The sequence below is a fragment of the Trichomycterus rosablanca genome, chromosome 13, assembly GCF_030014385.1.
Source record: "Trichomycterus rosablanca isolate fTriRos1 chromosome 13, fTriRos1.hap1, whole genome shotgun sequence".
Lineage (NCBI taxonomy): Eukaryota > Metazoa > Chordata > Actinopteri > Siluriformes > Trichomycteridae > Trichomycterus > Trichomycterus rosablanca.
The window spans coordinates 29,834,578-29,853,889 of record NC_086000.1 but is presented as its reverse complement, the minus strand read 5'-3'; the positions used below and the strand labels follow the sequence as shown (position 1 = coordinate 29,853,889).

Sequence of the window (19,312 nt, the reverse complement as noted above, 5' to 3'; positions counted from 1 at the left end):
CACCACCACCATGTCAGTGTCACTGCAGTGCTGAGAATGATCCACCATCCAAATAATACCTGCTCTGTGGTGGTCCTGTCGGGGTCCTGACCATTGAAGAACAGCATGAAAAGGGGCTAACAAAGCATGCAGAGAAATATAGTGCCTTAAATATAAATTATTATTGTTTTTAAATGTGTTTGTAATTCTTAACTTTTATATTTTCTCCTAATATTCCCTTAATAATTAACACTTTACACTTACACTTTTTATTCTCAGAATCTTTAGTGCTATAATATATTCCATAGTGAAAGAACCTGCTCTTCTTTTCTCTGTTCTTCAGGAATTTTTGCTCCTCTGTCTAAGATCAGTAAATTTTCGGAGCGGCGCAGACCTGTTCCTCGTCATCCTGTCATTCCTCTCCGGCCCCCTCGTCAGATCAACCTTTCCCAGGTCAAGTCAAAAGTTGACACAGGTATGCTTTCTTCTGACAGTTCATTGTGATTGTTAGGGCTTAAATTATGCATAACCTCACCTGAACCCTTCACTAAGTGCAGGTAGTGATGAAGGATGACTCCATCAAAGACAGGAGTGGTACAGATTTGTTCACTTGGAATATGGCCAAAATAGGAGTTCTTTCTGTTTGGTTTAAATTTTGCTGTTGACTTAGCTACTCAAGGACATTAAGAAACTTGCTCCAGAGTGTTGTTTTGGCTGTTGAATGGCAATCTATGTCTTTATGGATTTTCCTTTATTTAGCTGCAATCATCAATCCAATCCTCATAGAAGCTTCAGTTGACCAAACCCTATTAAACACCTTGGGCAACCGAGCAAGGCCATTAACCCTCAATTCGGATAAAAACGTCTGCTTAATGCCACAAGTGCAGCTGTCAATCCTGTGGTCAGATATTTTGTCAGTGTAGAAATACATTTATCTATCTTGTTGTGGTGTTTATTTCTCTGTATTGTCTATGCCAGACTTCACCTCTCACTTTTACCACAACATTAAAACCACCTCCTAGTTTTTACACTCACTGTCCATTTTATCAGCAGTTCTTACCATATAAAACAACTTTGTAGTTGTACAATTACTGACTGTAGTCCATCGGTTTCTCTGCATGCTTTGCTAGCCCCCTTTCATGCTATTCTTCAATGGTCAGGACCCCCAAAGGACCACTACAGAGCAGGTATTATTTAGGTGGTGGATCATTCTCAGCACTGCAGTGACACTGACATGGTGGTGGTGTGTTAGTGTGTGTTGTGTTGGTATGAGTGGATCAGACACAGAAGCGCTGCTGGAGTTTTTGAACACCTCACTGCCACTGCTGGACTGAGAATAGTCCACCAACAAAAAATATCCAGCCAACAGCACCTGTGGGTAGCGTCCTGTGACCACTGATGAAGGTCTAGAAGATGACCAACTCAAACAGCAGCAGTAGATGAGCGATCGTCTCTGACTTTACATCTACATGGTGGACCAACTAGTTAGCAGTGTCTAATAGAGTGGACAGTGAGTGGACACAGCATTTAAAAACTCCAGCAGCGCTGCTGTGTCTGATCCACTCATACCAGCACAACACACACTAACACACCACCACCATGTCAGTGTCACTTCAGTGCTGAGAATGATCCACCACCTAAATAATACCTACTATGTAGTGGTCCTGGGAGAGTCCTGACCATTGAAGAACAGCATGAAAGGGGTCTAACAAAGCATGCAGAGAAACAGATGGACTACAGTCATTCATTGTAGAACTACAAAGTGATTCTATATGGTAAGTGGAGCTGATAAAATGGACAGTGAGTGTAGAAACAAAGAGGTGGTTTTAATGTTATGGCTGATCAGTAAATAGACTGACTTCTCTTCACTTTTTATTCTATTCGAGCAGAAGTAAGTCATGTTTCACTATTATGCAGGCCTAAGCAGAAACGGGACCCTGTAGGGTGCTTTGTGAGTCACATTGTCGGTGTGACACACACTACAGGCTCCAAATCACTGCTTGGCGCAACTCTCAATCCCATAATGACAGTTCCTGAGACTTGTTATGTTATTTTTAAGAAGCTTTAATGATACAGTTATTCTAACGCCTGTCAGCGATGAAAAAATACAGCTCAGCAGTGCCATCGGTCTGACGGCAGGCGACATTATGCTCTCCTCTTCATGGTGTATTTAAAAAGTGTTTGGACCCCTCGACTTTTTGTATACTGTATTGTGTTGCTGATTTAAGTTCGAATGGATATGATTGGCATTATTTCTTGTTCTTTTTCCCATTTTACCCAGCAGTCTACACTTATTCATCTATAATGACAGAACGAAACGTTTCAAGTTTCAAGAAAACAATTAAAAATAAAAAAACAGGCCAAATCAGTCATATAAGCAAGAAGGGTCTTGGTCAGGAAGGTAACAAAGAACCCAGCGGTCACTCTAAAAGAGCTCCAGACATCCTATGTACAGATTAAAGAACATGTTGGATGAACAACCATATTAGCTTCACTCCATAAACCAAGCCTTTAGAGCAGAGTGGTAAGACCAAAGCCACTTTTGAGCTTAACCCCTTAATTGCTTGGACTGTACACTGTAACTTGCTTTAGAAAAAAGCATCTGCTACATACAAAATGGTAAAACACAGACATGTTTTATAATTATAGTATTTGGTGTAGTTCACATGTGTCAAACTCAAGGCCCGCGAGCCAAATCCGGTCCACCATGTCATTTTATGTGGCCCGCGGGAGCTGATTGTCTTTAAATACACTGTAAAATCGTACATAAACTGCATCTCCTACAATGCATACCGCATAATGCAACTAGATGGCAGCGTTTCCACTTCAGCGTTTACCTGAGGCAGTTTTCCAACAAGTGATGTTGAGAAATATTTACAAATAAAAAAAAAATTGAAGCAGAAGGAGGTTATGTAGTGAAAGATGGGAAAGTGAATACAAGTTTGTGCTTCAAGAAGAAAAACCGGTACGTCTCTTGTGTTATGAGGCCGTGTCTGTGGTAAAGGAGTACAATATAAATGTAGATATACATTATAGATATACTGTACAGTATAAACACAAAATTTAGCTTCCAAGAAAAACAACAAATTGTCTAAGACTATAAAGGCAGACTGCAATCACAGCAGGATACGTTACAATCTGCCCTTTGAGGGCCACCATAATGCAGATAGCCCTCGCTGAAAATGAGTTTGACACCCCTGGTGTAGTTGGTGTAACCATGTAGCATAGTTACATCTATTCTGATGGATCAGTTTCTGCCACTAGTTTAACTCATAACCAGTTTTTATGGTCAATTTTATGGAAGAAGGTGGCCTGGTCTGATGAATCATGTTTTCTTTTACATCACGTGGATGGCTGGGTGCATGTACGTCGCTTACCTGGGGAACACATGGCAAGCCGGCGGAGGCATTGAGATGCTTTGGGCAATGTTCAGCTTGGAAACCTTGGATCCTGCCATCCATGTGGATGTTACTTTGACACGTACTACCTACCTAAGCATTATTGCAGACCATGTTCTCCCTTTCATGAAAACGCGATTCCCTGATGGCTGTGGCCTCTTTCAGCAGGATAATGCACCCTGCCACAAAGCAAATATGGTTCAGAAATGGTTTGAGGAGCACAACAACGAGTTTGAGGTGTTGACTTGGCCTCCAAATTCCTCAGATTTCAATCCAATCGAGCATCTGTGGGATGTGCTGAACAAACAAGTCTGATCCATGGAGGCCCCACCTCACAACTTACAGGAGTTAAAGGATCTGCTGCTAACATCTTGATGCCAGATACCACAGCGCACCACAGCACAATGTATATATATATATACAGTGGGGTCAAAAAGTATTTAGTCAGCCACTGATTGTGCAAGTTTTCCTACTTAGAAAGATGAGAGAGGTCTGTAATTTTCATCATAGGTACACTTCAACTATGAGAGACAAAATGAGAAAAAAAATCCAGGAAATCACATTGTAGGATTTTTAAAGAATTTATTTGTAAATTATGGTGGAAAATAAGTATTTGGTCACCCACAAACAAGCAAGATTTCTGGCTCTCACAGACCTGTAACTTATTCTTTAAGAAGCTCTTCTGTCCTCCACTCGTTACCTGTATTAATGGCACCTGTTTGACCTCGTTATCTGTATAAAAGACACCTGTCCACAGCCTCAAACAGTCAGACTCCAAACTCAACCATGGCCAAGACCAAAGAGCTGTCGAAGGACACCAGGAAGAAAATTGTACACCTGCACCAGGCTGTGAAGAGTACATCTACAATAGGCAAGCAGGTTGGTGTGAATAAATCAACTGTGGGAGCAATTGTAAGAAAATGGAAGACATACAAGACCATTGATAATCTCCCTTGGGGTCAAGATCTCATCCCGTGGGGTCAAAATGATCATAAGAACGGTGAGCAAAAATCCCAGAACTACACGGAGGGACCTGATGAATGACCTGCAGAGAGCTGGGACCAAAGTAACAAAGGCTACCATCAGTAACACACTACGCCGAGAGGGACTCAAATCCTGCAGTGCCAGGCGTGTCCCCCTGCTTAAGCCAGTACATGTCCAGGCCCATCTGAAGTTTGCCAGAGAGCATATGGATGATCCAGAAGAGGATTGGAAGAATATCATGTGGTCAGATGAAACCAAAATGGAACTTTTTGGTAAAAACTCAAATCGTCGTGTTTGGAGGAAGAAGAAAAACCCAAGAACACCATACCTACTGTGAAGCATGGGGGTGGAAACATCATGCTTTGGGGCTGTTTTTCTGCAAAGGGGACAGGGCGACTGATCCGTGTTAAGGGAAGAATGAACGGGGCCATGTATCGTGAGATTTTAAGCCAAAACCTCCTTCCATCAGTGAGAGCATTGAAGATGGAACGTGGCTGGGTCTTCCAGCATGACAATAATCCCAAACACACCGCTCGGGCAACGAAGGAGTGGCTCCGTAAAAAGCATTTCAAGGTCCTGGAGTGGCCTAGCCAGTCTCCAGACCTCAACCCCATAGAAAATTTGTGGAGTCCGTGTTGCCCAGCGACAGCCCCAAAACATCACTGCTCTAGAGGAGATCTGCATGGAGGAATGGGCCAAAATACCAGCTACAGTGTGTGCAAACCTGGTGAAGACTTACTTAAGACTTTTTCTCATTTTGTCTCTCATAGTTGAAGTGTACCTATGATGAAGATTACAGACCTCTCTCATCTTTCTAAGTAGGAGAACCTGCACAATCAGTGGCTGACTAAATACTTTTTGGCCCCACTGTATATATATATATATATATATATATATATATATATATATATATATATATATATATATATATGGGTCAAAGACGAGACGTAACTTTTTAGTGTCCCCACTTGATAAATAATATACAATTATATTAATATAAGTGGATATACCTTCAATCTACTCCATTTGTACATCTTTACTGAAACCTTAAATAATTTTTACAGAAAATGTATGATTTTTGAAAAGATAACCCTTGAAACCCCCAAAATGTCATTCAGTGCAACGGTCCCCCTACCTCTTTAAGTAATAAAACATTAAGAAAAAACTTATTAATCTTAAGTAAAACTTAAAATTTACTGCTTTGGCATAATTGTACAAATGTCATGTGTGACATATTAAATAATATTCAATCAGATGTGTTTTTTAATATTAATAATATTCAGGATACTTTCAGTCCCCATTTTCCTAATCTTCAGTTGTCATTCAGTACAACTTAATAAAAAGCCTTATTTTAATATGCAATCAAGCTACTGCAGTCATGTGACCAATTATAACAACAAAAGAAGACTCCTGGGGACCCTTCAGCACACACACGAGGTCAATGCATTTTAACATTATTTGATAAAAATTTATTTTTACTGACATAGTACATTAAAGAGTACAATAGTACAATACACAGAAAACGTAATATTACGGTTAATCTTGTAAACAAACAAGGTTATTAACATTTAAATGTGAATATGTGTAGAAATGTCTTTGAGCTAAGGTCAATGTTAGCTTTTGCTAACCACTGGGATAACTGTAAAATGTGCTAAAGTAAAACTTCTGTCATTCAGTACAACAACAGTCATTCAGTGCAACAGAATTTCGCTGTTGCACTAAATTGACAATGACATTGTTATACTGACTTTTTAATGTTTTAAAATTATTTTTAAATATTAAAACCACTTTTTTTTATTCTAGTCTTCCTTAATAAGAGCAGTAATTACAATGAATATTAATAATTATGTTTTTGATGAAGAGGTCCCTGAGATTTTGTTATTGTCAAGTACGATGACCTGCCATTCGTTGGGCAGGTACTGCTGTCTGTAGGAGATGAGGTGCAAGTTAGCTGCATGCTACAAAATTGAAACAGAAATTCCTGTGTGGCCAAATCCACCTGATGAAATTTACTACCTTAAGTCTGATGTCAAAATCATAATCGCAGAACCAAAGCCATGTACAGCAAGAACCTCAAGGTTAACAACAAAAGACTGGAAAACATTTGTTCAGTTCATGAAATAAAATGTGACTTCAAATGGTTTTCACGGCTGAATGAATTTAGATTTACTGCAGCAACTTTTTCACGTGTTATGACACAAATTCCACACTTCCACACTGTTCTGGTGCCTTACAAGTTGTTATGATGGCTTCATTAGCTATGTTTTTGATTGCCTTACTTTTTTCATGATGTAGTAATATTATAACACATACTTGCCACTGGTGTGGCATATTTTCATTCTACTACTGCTACTTTAATCAATAAAGAACTTAAAAACAAATTAAGTCATGAATATTCTGATGTAACAGGATAATTTGGAATATGTCATTCAGTGCAACATAAAATCATCATACAGTGCAACAAAAACATTTGCTTAAAATTAGGGATGCATCGATACCATTTTTTCCCAACCGAGTACGAGTACAAGTACATGTATTTTAGTACTCGCCGATACCGATACCGATACCTATTTAGAATGATGCAATCTGGAGCATTATGGAATAGTGTAGTTTTTAGTGTAAAACAGTGCAGTGGAACAGTTGCTTGGCTTGCCATCACTAATTGTAAAAAAAAAAAAAAAAAAACACCGCACAGCCATCATTGAGAAAGCTTCTGACAAGCTAACGTAAACGTTCATTAATAAACGCACGTAATTAACGTTGTGCACATCATACATGCGATGCGATTCTGCTGATTGAAATATTTACTTTAAAAAGATAATACAGTCCGATCCCATCTGAGCCGATTCTATCAGCACATACATTCGTGGTTCACCTCGGTAAATCGTAAACGACTCTGAGTCGGCTCCCGCTCTGTGGTAATAACCAGTATAATTAAGCCTGAGCTTTATAATGTAAGCGAGTCACACAAAATGTTCTGTAGTATTTGGTGTTTATTTACAACCGCATCATTCATTATAACAGTAAACACGGAGAGATGACTGAGAAAAGAAACTTACGCTGCGCTTAAAATGAGTCGACTCCTGAATTACTTGTATCGACACTGTGAACAGAGTATTAAACACAAACACGTCCTATAACAGCGGTCGCTGCTTTTGTAACCGGTTATCTTCGCTGTTAGCTCTATTTTGAAGATTGTTTTTTTTTGCCAAACGGAACTAAATAACATTAAACGTGTATGTGAGCGTGGTCAGTGAGAATAATTCAATCTGTCTCCCGTGGGTGAAAAATGAATTGCTTTAGTTTTAGAAGTAAAAAATCTGTAATGTCACGCCCCCCGGTCAGGCACTCGCGCCCACCCAGACAAGTACTCGCGCCCCACAGGTTGAAAACTCCTGCGTTAACGCAGCAACGTGCACTAGGCACAAGGTATCGGATGTTTAGTATCGGAGCCTCGTTTGCGAGTACGAGTTAATGAGCGCGGTATCGGGCTAATACCCGATACTAGTATCGGTACTCATGCATCTCTACTTAAAATAACTGTAATAAGTAATTATTATATATATTTTTTCATGTGAATGCAAGAGAATCCAGGCCTGCTTCATAGAAAACAGAGTTTGATTAGGTTTCAAATAGAATAGAATGTGTAGCAAAAACATCTTGTATACAAATAAACAAAATCCCAAGACGCATTAGAGTACAAACAATGCACAGAAAATTCAAAACAGAGTAAGTACAGTTTCTTCTGAGGTTTTAAATCTTTTGTAAGAGATATACTAAACTTATAAATTTGAAATGGCTAAGATTGTTCCTTGTGTGTGTATTTTGTCATAAATTAGTCGTTGCACTGAATGACTTTTTTGTGCCCTTGTTGTGTCAACAACACTAAAATTATCAAATAAGCAAAATGCTGAAAAAAAATACATATTTACATAGGTGACACATTTGTGCACAATATTAAATAAAAAAATTATACAATTTAACCATTTTATTTTTTTCGTACTTGGAACACCCTATTCATCTTTCACCCATATATTAATAAATATGCACTTATTAATGGTGAATCTGTTATTGTAAATTAAAGTAAAAAAGCTCCAGACACGTTTCCATTTCAAACATATAGACTAATAATGTCCAGTGTATTAAAATATAATGATGTGCAAATTAGTTGAATAACTTTGTTCCTGGATTGTGGTAATTATGGAAGGATTTATATATAGAATAGAGAAAGAATTTGAGAGAGAGAAAGTGACTGAGATTTTTCAAGCAATTACTATTCAGTTCTGTCATCAGTTGTTTGTAACTGTGATTGTGAAGTCCTGCTGTGCAGCTTTTTAGTTTTTGCTGCTGTTGTTAGTGGCATTTTAGTGCTGAGAGATGACTGACACATTGTGCATAGCAACAAATGATTTACAGTCAGTAATTGTATATTTGCAAAGTCCATGTCACTAAAAATACTACTGAACAGCTTCACACAGTTGAATCAGTTCAGACCATCTCTGAACCGGGGAGGGGGCCTGAGAGTACATCTCTCACCATCTTACAACGCCGTAATAGGAGCTATACCCCAATCATATGTGAAAGGCACACATGGCCATTGTAATTAATGGTCATTGTGATTTGCATATGGACCTGATGACCGGTTCCATTGTTATGCAATGGGCGGTGATCGGTCGTTATGCAAATCGGCTGCACATAAGGTTGGGGTATCCACCACCAGCTCAGACTGAAGAAGTCACTTGGATTAAGTGGCGAAACTTATCTCCACAACAAACTTGTGTCCAGATGAACTGATTCAACTGTGTGGATTTGTGTACCTGGATTATGGAGCATGCATCAACAGAAACTGAACAGCTTCTGAACTTCTGATTGTTGTACTTACCATAGAGTTTATAGTATCATGATTACATTTATCAAAACCTTTCATCTGAAGTGACCTACAATTGGGACCAAATGCAGTCCAATCAATCGAGGGTTGAGGGCCTTTTTTAAGGGCTGAGCAGCAGCGACTTGGCAGTGTCGGGGCTAAAACTAGCAACCTTCTGATCACTATGCATCTTTTGCCATAATACAGTTTCTGTATTTTTATGGTTGGTTTACCCATGTAAATATGAGTTCTAAGTTCTAATCTAGAAATCCTATCTTGAAATGTTCTGTAGTGGTGCACAGCCCATGGGTCCTGGGTTCTATCTGCAGCTCCGACTACTGTTTTGCTTCTCTATGGTACCACTGTGTCCTCCCTTCTGCTCAAAACATATCAACATGTACAGTATATTGGTTACTCACCCTCTACTGCCATGGCACAACTTGAGTTTGGACGGTGCTACCAACCTGGCCAAACACTCCACAGACACAAAGAAAAAGACTGATCAGGATTTACTACCTTGCTGTTGTAGCAGTGACTACTGGTATACAGTCAGTAATTGTATATTTGTCCATGTCACTAAAAATACTTCTGAACAGCCTCTGAACTTCTGATTGTTGTACTTACCATATAATTTATAGTATCATGATTACATTTATCAAAACCTCATCCGAAGTGACCTACAATTGGGACCAAATGCAGTCCAATCAATCGAGGGTTGAGGGCCTTTTTTTTAAGGGCTGAACAGCAGCAACTTGGCAGTGTCGGGGCTAAAACTAGCAACCTTCTGATCACTAGGCGAGTACCTTAACCCAAAAGCATCTTTTGCCATAATACAGTTTCTGTGTCTTTATGGTTGGTTTACCCATGTAACTATGACTTTTAAGTTCAAATCTAGAAATCCTATCTAAATGTACTGTAGTGGTGCACAGCTCGTGGGTCCTGGGTTCTATCTGCAGCTCTGACTACTGTTTTTAGATTTTGCTTCTCCAAGGTACTAGTCTAAGGTGTCCTCCCTTCTGCTCAAAACATATCAGCATGTATATTGGCCACGGCTTGACTCTTGAGCCTGAGTTTGGGTGGTGCTACCTAGGGCTGGGCGATATATCGAGATTTTATAAAATATCGATATATTTTCATACGCGATATAAGATAAGACAATATCGCATATATCGATATAGATGTTGCGTTCCAGTTAGATCCAACAGTTCGACTTTCTCTTCTCCCAGTTTGTCTCTGCACATGTTCACCTGCCCCGCCTCTCTCCCTCACTGAACACAACTCCCCCCTCCCCACCGCTTCACCAGTAAGTCCTGCAGGCAGCGATAGCATGGAGACGGATAAAGACATGACAGAAGCTATCGAAGAGGAGCTGCTTACTAAAAAGAAAAATAATGACTCTTTTTGGAATTATTTGGAGATGGTTCGAATTCAAAGTGTCAGATGAGCAGCAGAATAATGTATTCTGTAGAGAATGCTGAAAACAAGTCCAGATAAAAGGTTCCAGCTCCGTGTACCTTTGGTCATTCGTTTTCACTTCAAATCCCAAAGTTAAAAAACAAGAAAACGAGTCGTTATTCGTTTCAAAAACCAATACAAGCGCATGCACGCGCTGACATGCACGTATTTACTTCACATTAAGTGTTGAGAAAGTAATAATAACGTAGCGGTGCGTCTCCTGTTGTTCTGACGTGTGTGTTTGTATATGTGATGTGCATGTATTTGCTCTATCTGTAAACATTATGGGAAGTGATTTCTGTACTGGATGTTGTACGTGGTTGTGTTAGTTTATACTGGATGATCGCCCGACGTCCGACACATCATTTATTTATCTTCTATTATAGTATTTCTTGTTGTCGGCCAGTAAACAACCAAACGTTATTAAATTGCATGAACTAACTCTGCAGTAAACAAGGAGCAAACAGCAATTAAACAACAAATAAAGCTGTTAAATAATAATAAAGTGCATGAAGCAGAACGCTGATTAAAATGCATTAAATGTTGTAATAGTTACACAGTAACATGAACGATTAGTTCTGCCTGTATTACAGAACTGAGTTCTATACAGTAAAAGAAAATATTAATGTAAATGTTGTGGCGACATATACATAAAATAATGTATAAAGTCCAAACATGGGGCGGGGGGGGGGGGGGGGGTAACGAGGGGTTTAACGAGGGGTTTACTTTAACTGGGTTTTACTTTTAATGTCACACAAGCTCAGCCGGAAACCGTGTCATTCCGACATCTTCCCTACACACTTGCTCCCTGCGCCCTATAGTGCACTTAACATTCTTAAAGGGCCAGACAATATATTTGTAATTCACATTACACGACAGGAGATGCCTTTGAAAACAACTTTTTTTTTCTTAGAATAGCTCTTTTTTTTTTTTTTTTTTTTTTAAGGAAAAATAGTTCTTGTGTGAAGCTTCCCCAGCATGAATATTAATAAAATTGCCTGTAAAAAAATTGGAACATGTAGCTTTGTCTCAGAAGTGTCTTTTTGTTATTACCTTATGGGATAAAAAAATATCGAGATATATATTGTATATCGCCGTTCAGCAAAAAATATCGAGATATTATTTTTGATCCATATCGCCCAGCCCTAGTGCTACCGACCTGGCCAGACACTCTACAGACACAAAGAAAAACACTGATGAGGATTTCTTTCCTTCATGCTCCAGCATTGATTCCTTCTGTGTGGTTGAGATGCAGTTATGAGTGGATGAAGAATATGGACGGAGTATGTGCTGAGACTCTATTTTTAAATCAGACGCCGACTGGCCTTAAGTGAGACAATAAGAAATAAGAAAATAAAGCATATACAAATTGGGTGCAACAAGGGGGAACATTTTTTTGAACTGGCAACTCAGCATCCCCTTTAGGTTTAAATTATTATGAATGAATGTGTGCATGAGCAATGCTGGCATATTTCCACCCTGCACCCAGGGTACAGTACAACAAAATTATTTCTTCGCATATCCCAACTTTTTTGGAAGCTGGGGTCAGAGTGCAGGGTCAGCTATTGTACGGCGCCCCTGGAGCAGAGAGGGTTAAGGGCCTTGCTCAAGGGCCCAACAGTGGCTGCATGGCAGAGCTGGAATTCAAACTCTCAACCTTTTTTTAGTTGATAGCCCAACACTCTACCCACTAGGCTACCACCGTCCCTAGATAGACCTGAAGACTGCAGTTTATAGATGCTAGCTATCCATTCTAATGGATCCGAATAGGATCTGGCATGAAGATTGGGATAAACTGCCCAAATCCAAATGTGCAAAGCTTGTATAAACGTATCCAAGATAGCTCACTCACTTACTCACTTTTTTAACCGTTTATCCAATTAGGGTCGTGGGGGGCTTTGCTGGAGCCTATCCCAGCTTTGTAATGGGCGCAAGGCACACAGTTACACCCTGGACGGGGCGCCAGTCCATCGCAGGACAGACACACATACACACACCCATTCACCTACAGGGCAATTCAGTGTCTCCAATTAACCTGACCATGTTTTTGAACTGTGGGAGAAAACCCACGCATACACGGGGAGAACATGCAAACTCTGCACAGAAAGGATCCGGACCGTGCTACCCACGAGCCACCGTGCTGCCCCTCCAGGATAGCTTGCAACTGCAATAGCTGACAAAGTGGCTTCTGTATAATATTAAATAAGTATCTTAAAGGGCAGGCCATAGCCTAGAGGTTAAGGTACTGGACTAGTAATCAGAAGGTTGCTGGTTCAATCCCCAGGTTACTGCAGTTGGGCCCTTGAGCAAGGCTCTTAACCCGCAGTTGCTCAGACTGTATACTGTAACTGTAATGTAAGTTGCTTTAAATAAAGGTGTCTGCTAAATGCCGAAAATGTAAATGGATCTTAAACTTTTGGGAATAAGAGATTTCAGTTTTTAATTTGGAACTAATTTAAATAAAACTCTTTAAATTTAAAAGTTCTTTATCGTGATGGGTAATTACGTGTAGGTTTATGGTAAAATGACAATTATATCCATTAAAATATAATTTCAATCCATAAGAAAATTAAGCATTGTCACGATTTGAGCCTCTGTGCTCCTGAGGAACTGTGTTTATTTGCCACGCCCACCTCTCCAAGAGCACTCTCAGTCCTGAGTCAACGCCGCATTTATGATTGGTTCCCCTGCTAATTAGGGCCAGCTGCACCTCGTCTGAGAGCAGTTAAGAGGGGAGTTTAAGAACCAGTCTTTGGAGACTATTTTGATTTGGCTTTTGCCTTGAACACTGTTTGTCCTTTGGCTTTTGCCTCGACTTCTGTTTGTCCTTTGGCTTTTGCCTTGAACTCTGTCTTTGGCTTTTGCCTCGACTTCTGTTTGTCCTTTGGCTTTTGCCTCGACCTGTGTTTGTCTTTTGCCTCGACTTCTGTTTGTCTTTGTCTTTTGCCTCGACTTCTGTTTGTCCTTTGGCTTTTGCCTTGAACTCTGTTTGTCTTTGGCTTTTGCCTCGACTTCTGTTTGTCCTTTGGCTTTTGCCTTGAACTCTGTTTGTCTTTAGATTTGTCTTGAACTCTGTCTTTGGCTTTTGTCTTGAACTATGTTTGCCTTGGGCTTTTGCCTTGAACTCTGTTTGTTTGTCTTTGGCTTTTGCCTTGAACTCTTTGGATCTGTTTGTTTGATTTGATTTGGTTTGCACATGAACTCTGTTTGTTCTGGTTTGTTACTAGCTCCTGTCTTGTTTGTCCATGCTTCTGTCTTGTTAGTCCATGTTCCTGTTTTGTTAGCCTGTTTAGTCTGTTTATTTCTGTTTAGCTTGGGTTTTAGTTAGATTAGCATTTAGTTTAGCATTTATCTTTGTGTTTAGCATTTGTTAGCATTAGTGTTAGCATTTAGCTTAGCATATGTTATGTGTTTGGTTTTGTGTACCTTTGTCTTGTCTTGTTCTAACCTGTCTTGTGTCTTTGTTATTATTAAATATATTTTGTAATTCATCTCTGCATGTCTGTCCGCCCTCTTGTCTGTTATAGCCTATATAGCGTTACAAGCATATACAAATCGGGCACAAAGACGGAGAACATTTTTTCTCAATGGCTATTCAGCATCCCCTTTGGATTTAAATTCATTTGAATGAATGAGCGTGTGATCAATGCTGGTGTATTTCCACCTCACACCCAGGATCATTTTCACAGGGTTTTTTCGAGACACCTCACAATCCTGACCAGGGTTTTGTGATAACTGAAGATAAATGAATAAATGATTATAACTTTTTTCTATTATTTTCTATTATAACTTTTGCCTTTTATCACCAGAATTCAAAGAGTTTATTTTCTTTATTACTAATTTGACATATTTTGTGGGTAGCAAACACAATATTTTGTGAAGACTTTGTGTTAGTTGACTGACTTTCTATTGGTTTTGTAGTCGCTATGCTTCATTTTTCAAAAGCAGCACTATATTTGCTTTGAATAAATATTTTGTTCATTCAGCTTGATAAGAAACAGCTACTCCCTCAATCCCAGCTCTTATTGCCTGGATTTTGTGAAGCAGAAAGGAAGACACCAGGGAGCTTGATGGATGTGAAATCAGCAACAGGACCGAGATGCAGAGCTGAGTTACAAGATTGCAGCTATTTGGTTCTGTAGGGCTCTAGATGAGCTTTTTCTTGTGTATTTTGTATTAAAATGACTAAATCTCTTTGATTATGACTGTAATATCATTTCTGGTGTTTTGTCACAGCTTGGCAACAAGACGTTTTACCAGCTGAGTCAGTTGTTAGCAGTCTAAGCTTGTTTGCCAACTATAAATAGCTTTTAATATTATTATTGTTATTCATTCCTTTCTTGGGAAAAGGTTGGGACATCATTTATTTACCTGACAAGAGTCCAAATAATGTCCACTCTATTAAACACTTCTACATAGGTGGTCCACCTTGTAGATGTATAGTCATCTTCTAGACCTTCATCAGTGGTCAGAAGACGCTGCTCACAGGGCGCTGTTGGCTGGATATTTTTGGTTGGTGGACTATTCTCAGTCCAGCAGTGACAGAGAGGTGTTTAAAACTCCAGCAGCACTGTTGTGTCTGATCCACGCATACCAGCACAACACACACTAACACACCACCACCATGTCAGTGTCACTGCAGTGCTGAGAATGACCCACCACCCAAATAATACCTACTCTGTAGTGGTCCTGGGAGAGTCCTGACCATTGAAGAACAGCATGAAAGGGAGCTAAGAAAGCATGCTGAGAAACAGATCGACTACAGTCAGTAATTGTAGAACTACAAAGTGCTTCTATATGGTAAGTGGAGCTGATAAAATGGACAGTGAGTGTAGAAACAAGGAGGTGACTTTGATGTTATGGCTGATCAGTATATATATATATATATATATATATATATATATATATATACACACACACACACACACACACACATATATATACAGTGTATCACAAAAGTGAGTACACCCCTCACATTTCTGCAGATATTTAAGTATATCTTTTCATGGGACAACACTGACAAAATGACACTTTGACACAATGAAAAGTAGTCTGTGTGCAGCTTATATAACAGTGTCAATTTATTCTTCCCTCAAAATAACTCAATATACAGCCATTAATGTCTAAACCACCGGCAACAAAAGTAAGTACACCCCTAAGAGACTACACCCCTAAATGTCCAAATTGAGCACTGCTTGTCATTTTCCCTCCAAAATGTCATGTGACTCGTTAGTGTTACTAGGTCTCAGGTGTGCATAGGGAGCAGGTGTGTTCAATTTAGTAGTACAGCTCTCACACTCTCTCATACTGGTCACTCAAAGTTCCAACATGGCACCTCATGGCAAAGAACTCTCTGAGGATCTTAAAAGACGAATTGTTGCGCTACATGAAGATGGCCAAGGCTACAAGAAGATTGCCAACACCCTGAAACTGAGCTGCAGCACATTGGCCAAGATCATCCAGCGTTTTAAAAGAGCAGGGTCCACTCAGAACAGACCTCGCGTTGGTCGTCCAAAGAAGCTGAGTGCACGTGCTCAGCGTCACATCCAACTGCTGTCTTTGAAAGATAGGCGCAGGAGTGCTGTCAGCATTGCTGCAGAGATTGAAAAGGTGGGGGGTCAGCCTGTCAGTGCTCAGACCATACGCCGCACACTACATCAAATTGGTCTGCATGGCTGTCACCCCAGAAGGAAGCCTCTTCTGAAGTCTCTACACAAGAAAGCCCGCAAACAGTTTGCTGAAGACATGTCAACAAAGGACATGGATTACTGGAACCATGTCCTATGGTCTGATGAGACCAAGATTAATTTGTTTGGTTCAGATGGTCTCAAGCATGTGTGGCGGCAATCAGGTGAGGAGTACAAAGATAAGTGTGTCATGCCTACAGTCAAGCATGGTGGTGGGAATGCCATGGTCTGGGGCTGCATGAGTGCAGCAGGTGTTGGGGAGTTACATTTCATTGAGGGACACATGAACTCCAATATGTACTGTGAAATACTGAAGCAGAGCATGATCCCCTCCCTCCGGAAACTGGGTCGCAGGGCAGTGTTCCAGCATGATAATGACCCCAAACACACCTCTAAGACGACCACTGCTTTATTGAAGAGGCTGAGGGTAAAGGTGATGGACTGGCCAAGCATGTCTCCAGACCTAAACCCAATAGAACATCTTTGGGGCATCCTCAAGCGGAAGGTGGAGGAGCGCAAAGTCTCGAATATCCGCCAGCTCCGTGATGTCGTCATGGAGGAGTGGAAAAGCATTCCAGTGGCAACCTGTGAAGCTCTGGTAAACTCCATGCCCAGGAGAGTTAAGGCAGTTCTGGGAAATAATGGTGGCAACACAAAATATTGACACTTCAGGAACTTTCACTAAGGGGTGTACTCACTTTTGTTGCCGGTGGTTTAGACATTAATGGCTGTATATTGAGTTATTTTGAGGGAAGAATAAATTGACACTGTTATATAAGCTGCACACAGACTACTTTTCATTGTGTCAAAGTGTCATTTTGTCAGTGTTGTCTCATGAAAATATATACTTAAATATCTGCAGAAATGTGAGGGGTGTACTCACTTTTGTGATACACTGTATCAACATATATACACATAGCCACCTAACATTGCCTTACAAAGTAAGATGTCATCTTAATGGCACCATTTGTCTCTCTTGAATCTCAATATACGCCTCTGCGACAGTGTTACCTTGACACATATGCAAATCTGAGCACTGATGCACCCCCATAACATGACTAATGTTAGCCTTGGGACCTTTCGCTCATACGAGTCTACAGTAGATGGGCCTTATTCGTCTTTGGCATTAAGACCAAGCTAAAATGTCGACTCATTTATCCACAGCATTCTTCCCTTTATGGTTCCATCCATCTGAAATGAGCTTTGGCTCAGAGTACTCAGCAAAGCTTTTGCATGAAATTGAACCAGAAGAGAATCAGTGAGATTGTATTGTCATTAGCTAAAACCTGGGTGTGTGCAAACAGACATAAGACCAACATTTAGTTTAAATAAACAAGATAAATTTTAATACATTAGGTCACATTAAGCTTTCTTTTAACGATAAGCGTTTTAGACTCTCTCACCATTTCTCAGAACCCTGAGTCATAACACAAGTTTAAAAGTGAAACAGGAGAAAAATCCTGCTACACACAGATACATGTGGATTCTTTCAGAGTGAATCTGACGGTTATTCCACACAAAGTCAGATTTTTTTTGGGATCAAGGATCACGAGCGTTCAGCTTAAGCTTGTACCCTTGGTCTATGCACTGAAATTCCTTCCAATTCCTTGAATCATTTAATAATATTATGCACTGTAGAGGGAGAAATATGCAAATCCCTTCCAATATTTCTTTCAGTATGTTTTTTCATTTCATTACTAGCCCTAAATTACCCCGTCCCAACTTTTTTTGAAATGTGTTGCCGGTCTGAAATGCAGGAATGGAGGTATATTAACAAATGAAATAAAGTTGAACAGATAAAACATGAAATATTTTGGGTTCAAACTGTCTGCAATCAAAAATACGTCGAAGTAAATGTAAGGAACACTGCATTTTTATTTTATTTGCATTTTCCATACTGTCCCAACTTTTTCTTATTTGGGGTTGTAACTGTGTTTATATGCATCAGTTCTATAGAATTTATTACAGTCAAGAATGACATTTTTTTATTAATTAATGCAAGTTTTTGTTATCAAAACATCAAACGATTTGCGCAAAAGGTGAAGCAGGTTTTAGACCAGCTGTTTGGTCTGAGTGTATGGCTACAAGTATGTGGACACCCCTCCTAATGATTGAGTCTGCGAGCGATTCGTGATCGAGAGCCAGCACTATGGTTATCATCATCTGCCTTATCTGTTACTGTTTTTCATCTACAGTTTTCTCTTTCTCTTCATGTTGTACTTAAAATCAGTACTTGTTTCTTTTTCTCCTCTTTCCCACCTTTTTTTCTTTCAGTTCTTATTTCTGTGACATATTTTTATTCTTTATTTTCTTTCTTCTTTATTATTGAATAGAAAACCTTTTCTTTTCTTTTTCTCTTTGTGTGGATGGCTGTCCTGCTGAAGGTTTAACATTGATAAAGGCCAGGTCCTTACAGACACTTACAGACTGTGTGGACGAGTCCTTGGACGTTAAGACAGGTACCATGTGTGCTTAATTAAAGACTAACCCTGGGTTTGTCCTATTTACACAGTTAATACAGCATAGTAGTGTGGAGGGTGATTATTAAGTGGTTATATGTAGTGTTTTCTAACATTTTTTCTAACTTGTATGGTGTGATTGGGTGGCGCAGCATTCATTTGCACTAGTTTGAATCCTTGATGATGCTATAAGTCGGGTGGATAAAGATACAGACATGATTGGTCCTGTCCTGGTGTGTTACTGCATTACACTCAGTTATTCCGGGAAAACTAGACCCAGTGAAAAAACATGAAAATGACAGAGAAGACATACAGATTCTGCTACGGTCAGCAGAATAGCCAGCTGCATGGGTTGCAGTCCAGTTGATTTATGTATTTATTTATTTATTTATCAGGGTTTTAACGTCATGTTTTACACACTTTGGTTACATTCATGACAGAAACGGTAGCAACTTGTTAAACAAGATTCATCAGTTCACAAGT

The 19,312-nt window shown here is 39.6% G+C and overlaps 1 protein-coding gene across 7 annotated transcripts in view; it reads left to right on the top strand.

Annotated features, from left to right (window-relative positions):
* Nucleotides 1–19,312, top strand: part of zgc:103755 (uncharacterized protein LOC449988 homolog) — a 113,486-nt gene that overhangs the window by 43,625 nt on the left and 50,549 nt on the right. For 3 of the 7 annotated variants that reach the window (XM_063007691.1, XM_063007690.1, XM_063007692.1), the window contains exon 9: nucleotides 323–454. In XM_063007691.1, coding sequence (XP_062863761.1) covers nucleotides 323–454 — 132 coding nt within the window. Of the gene's footprint in view, nucleotides 1–322; nucleotides 455–14,669; nucleotides 14,834–18,754; nucleotides 18,830–19,312 lie in introns of those variants that run through there. The other 4 variants (XM_063007696.1, XM_063007693.1, XM_063007695.1 and 1 more) reach the window with 4 other exon arrangements.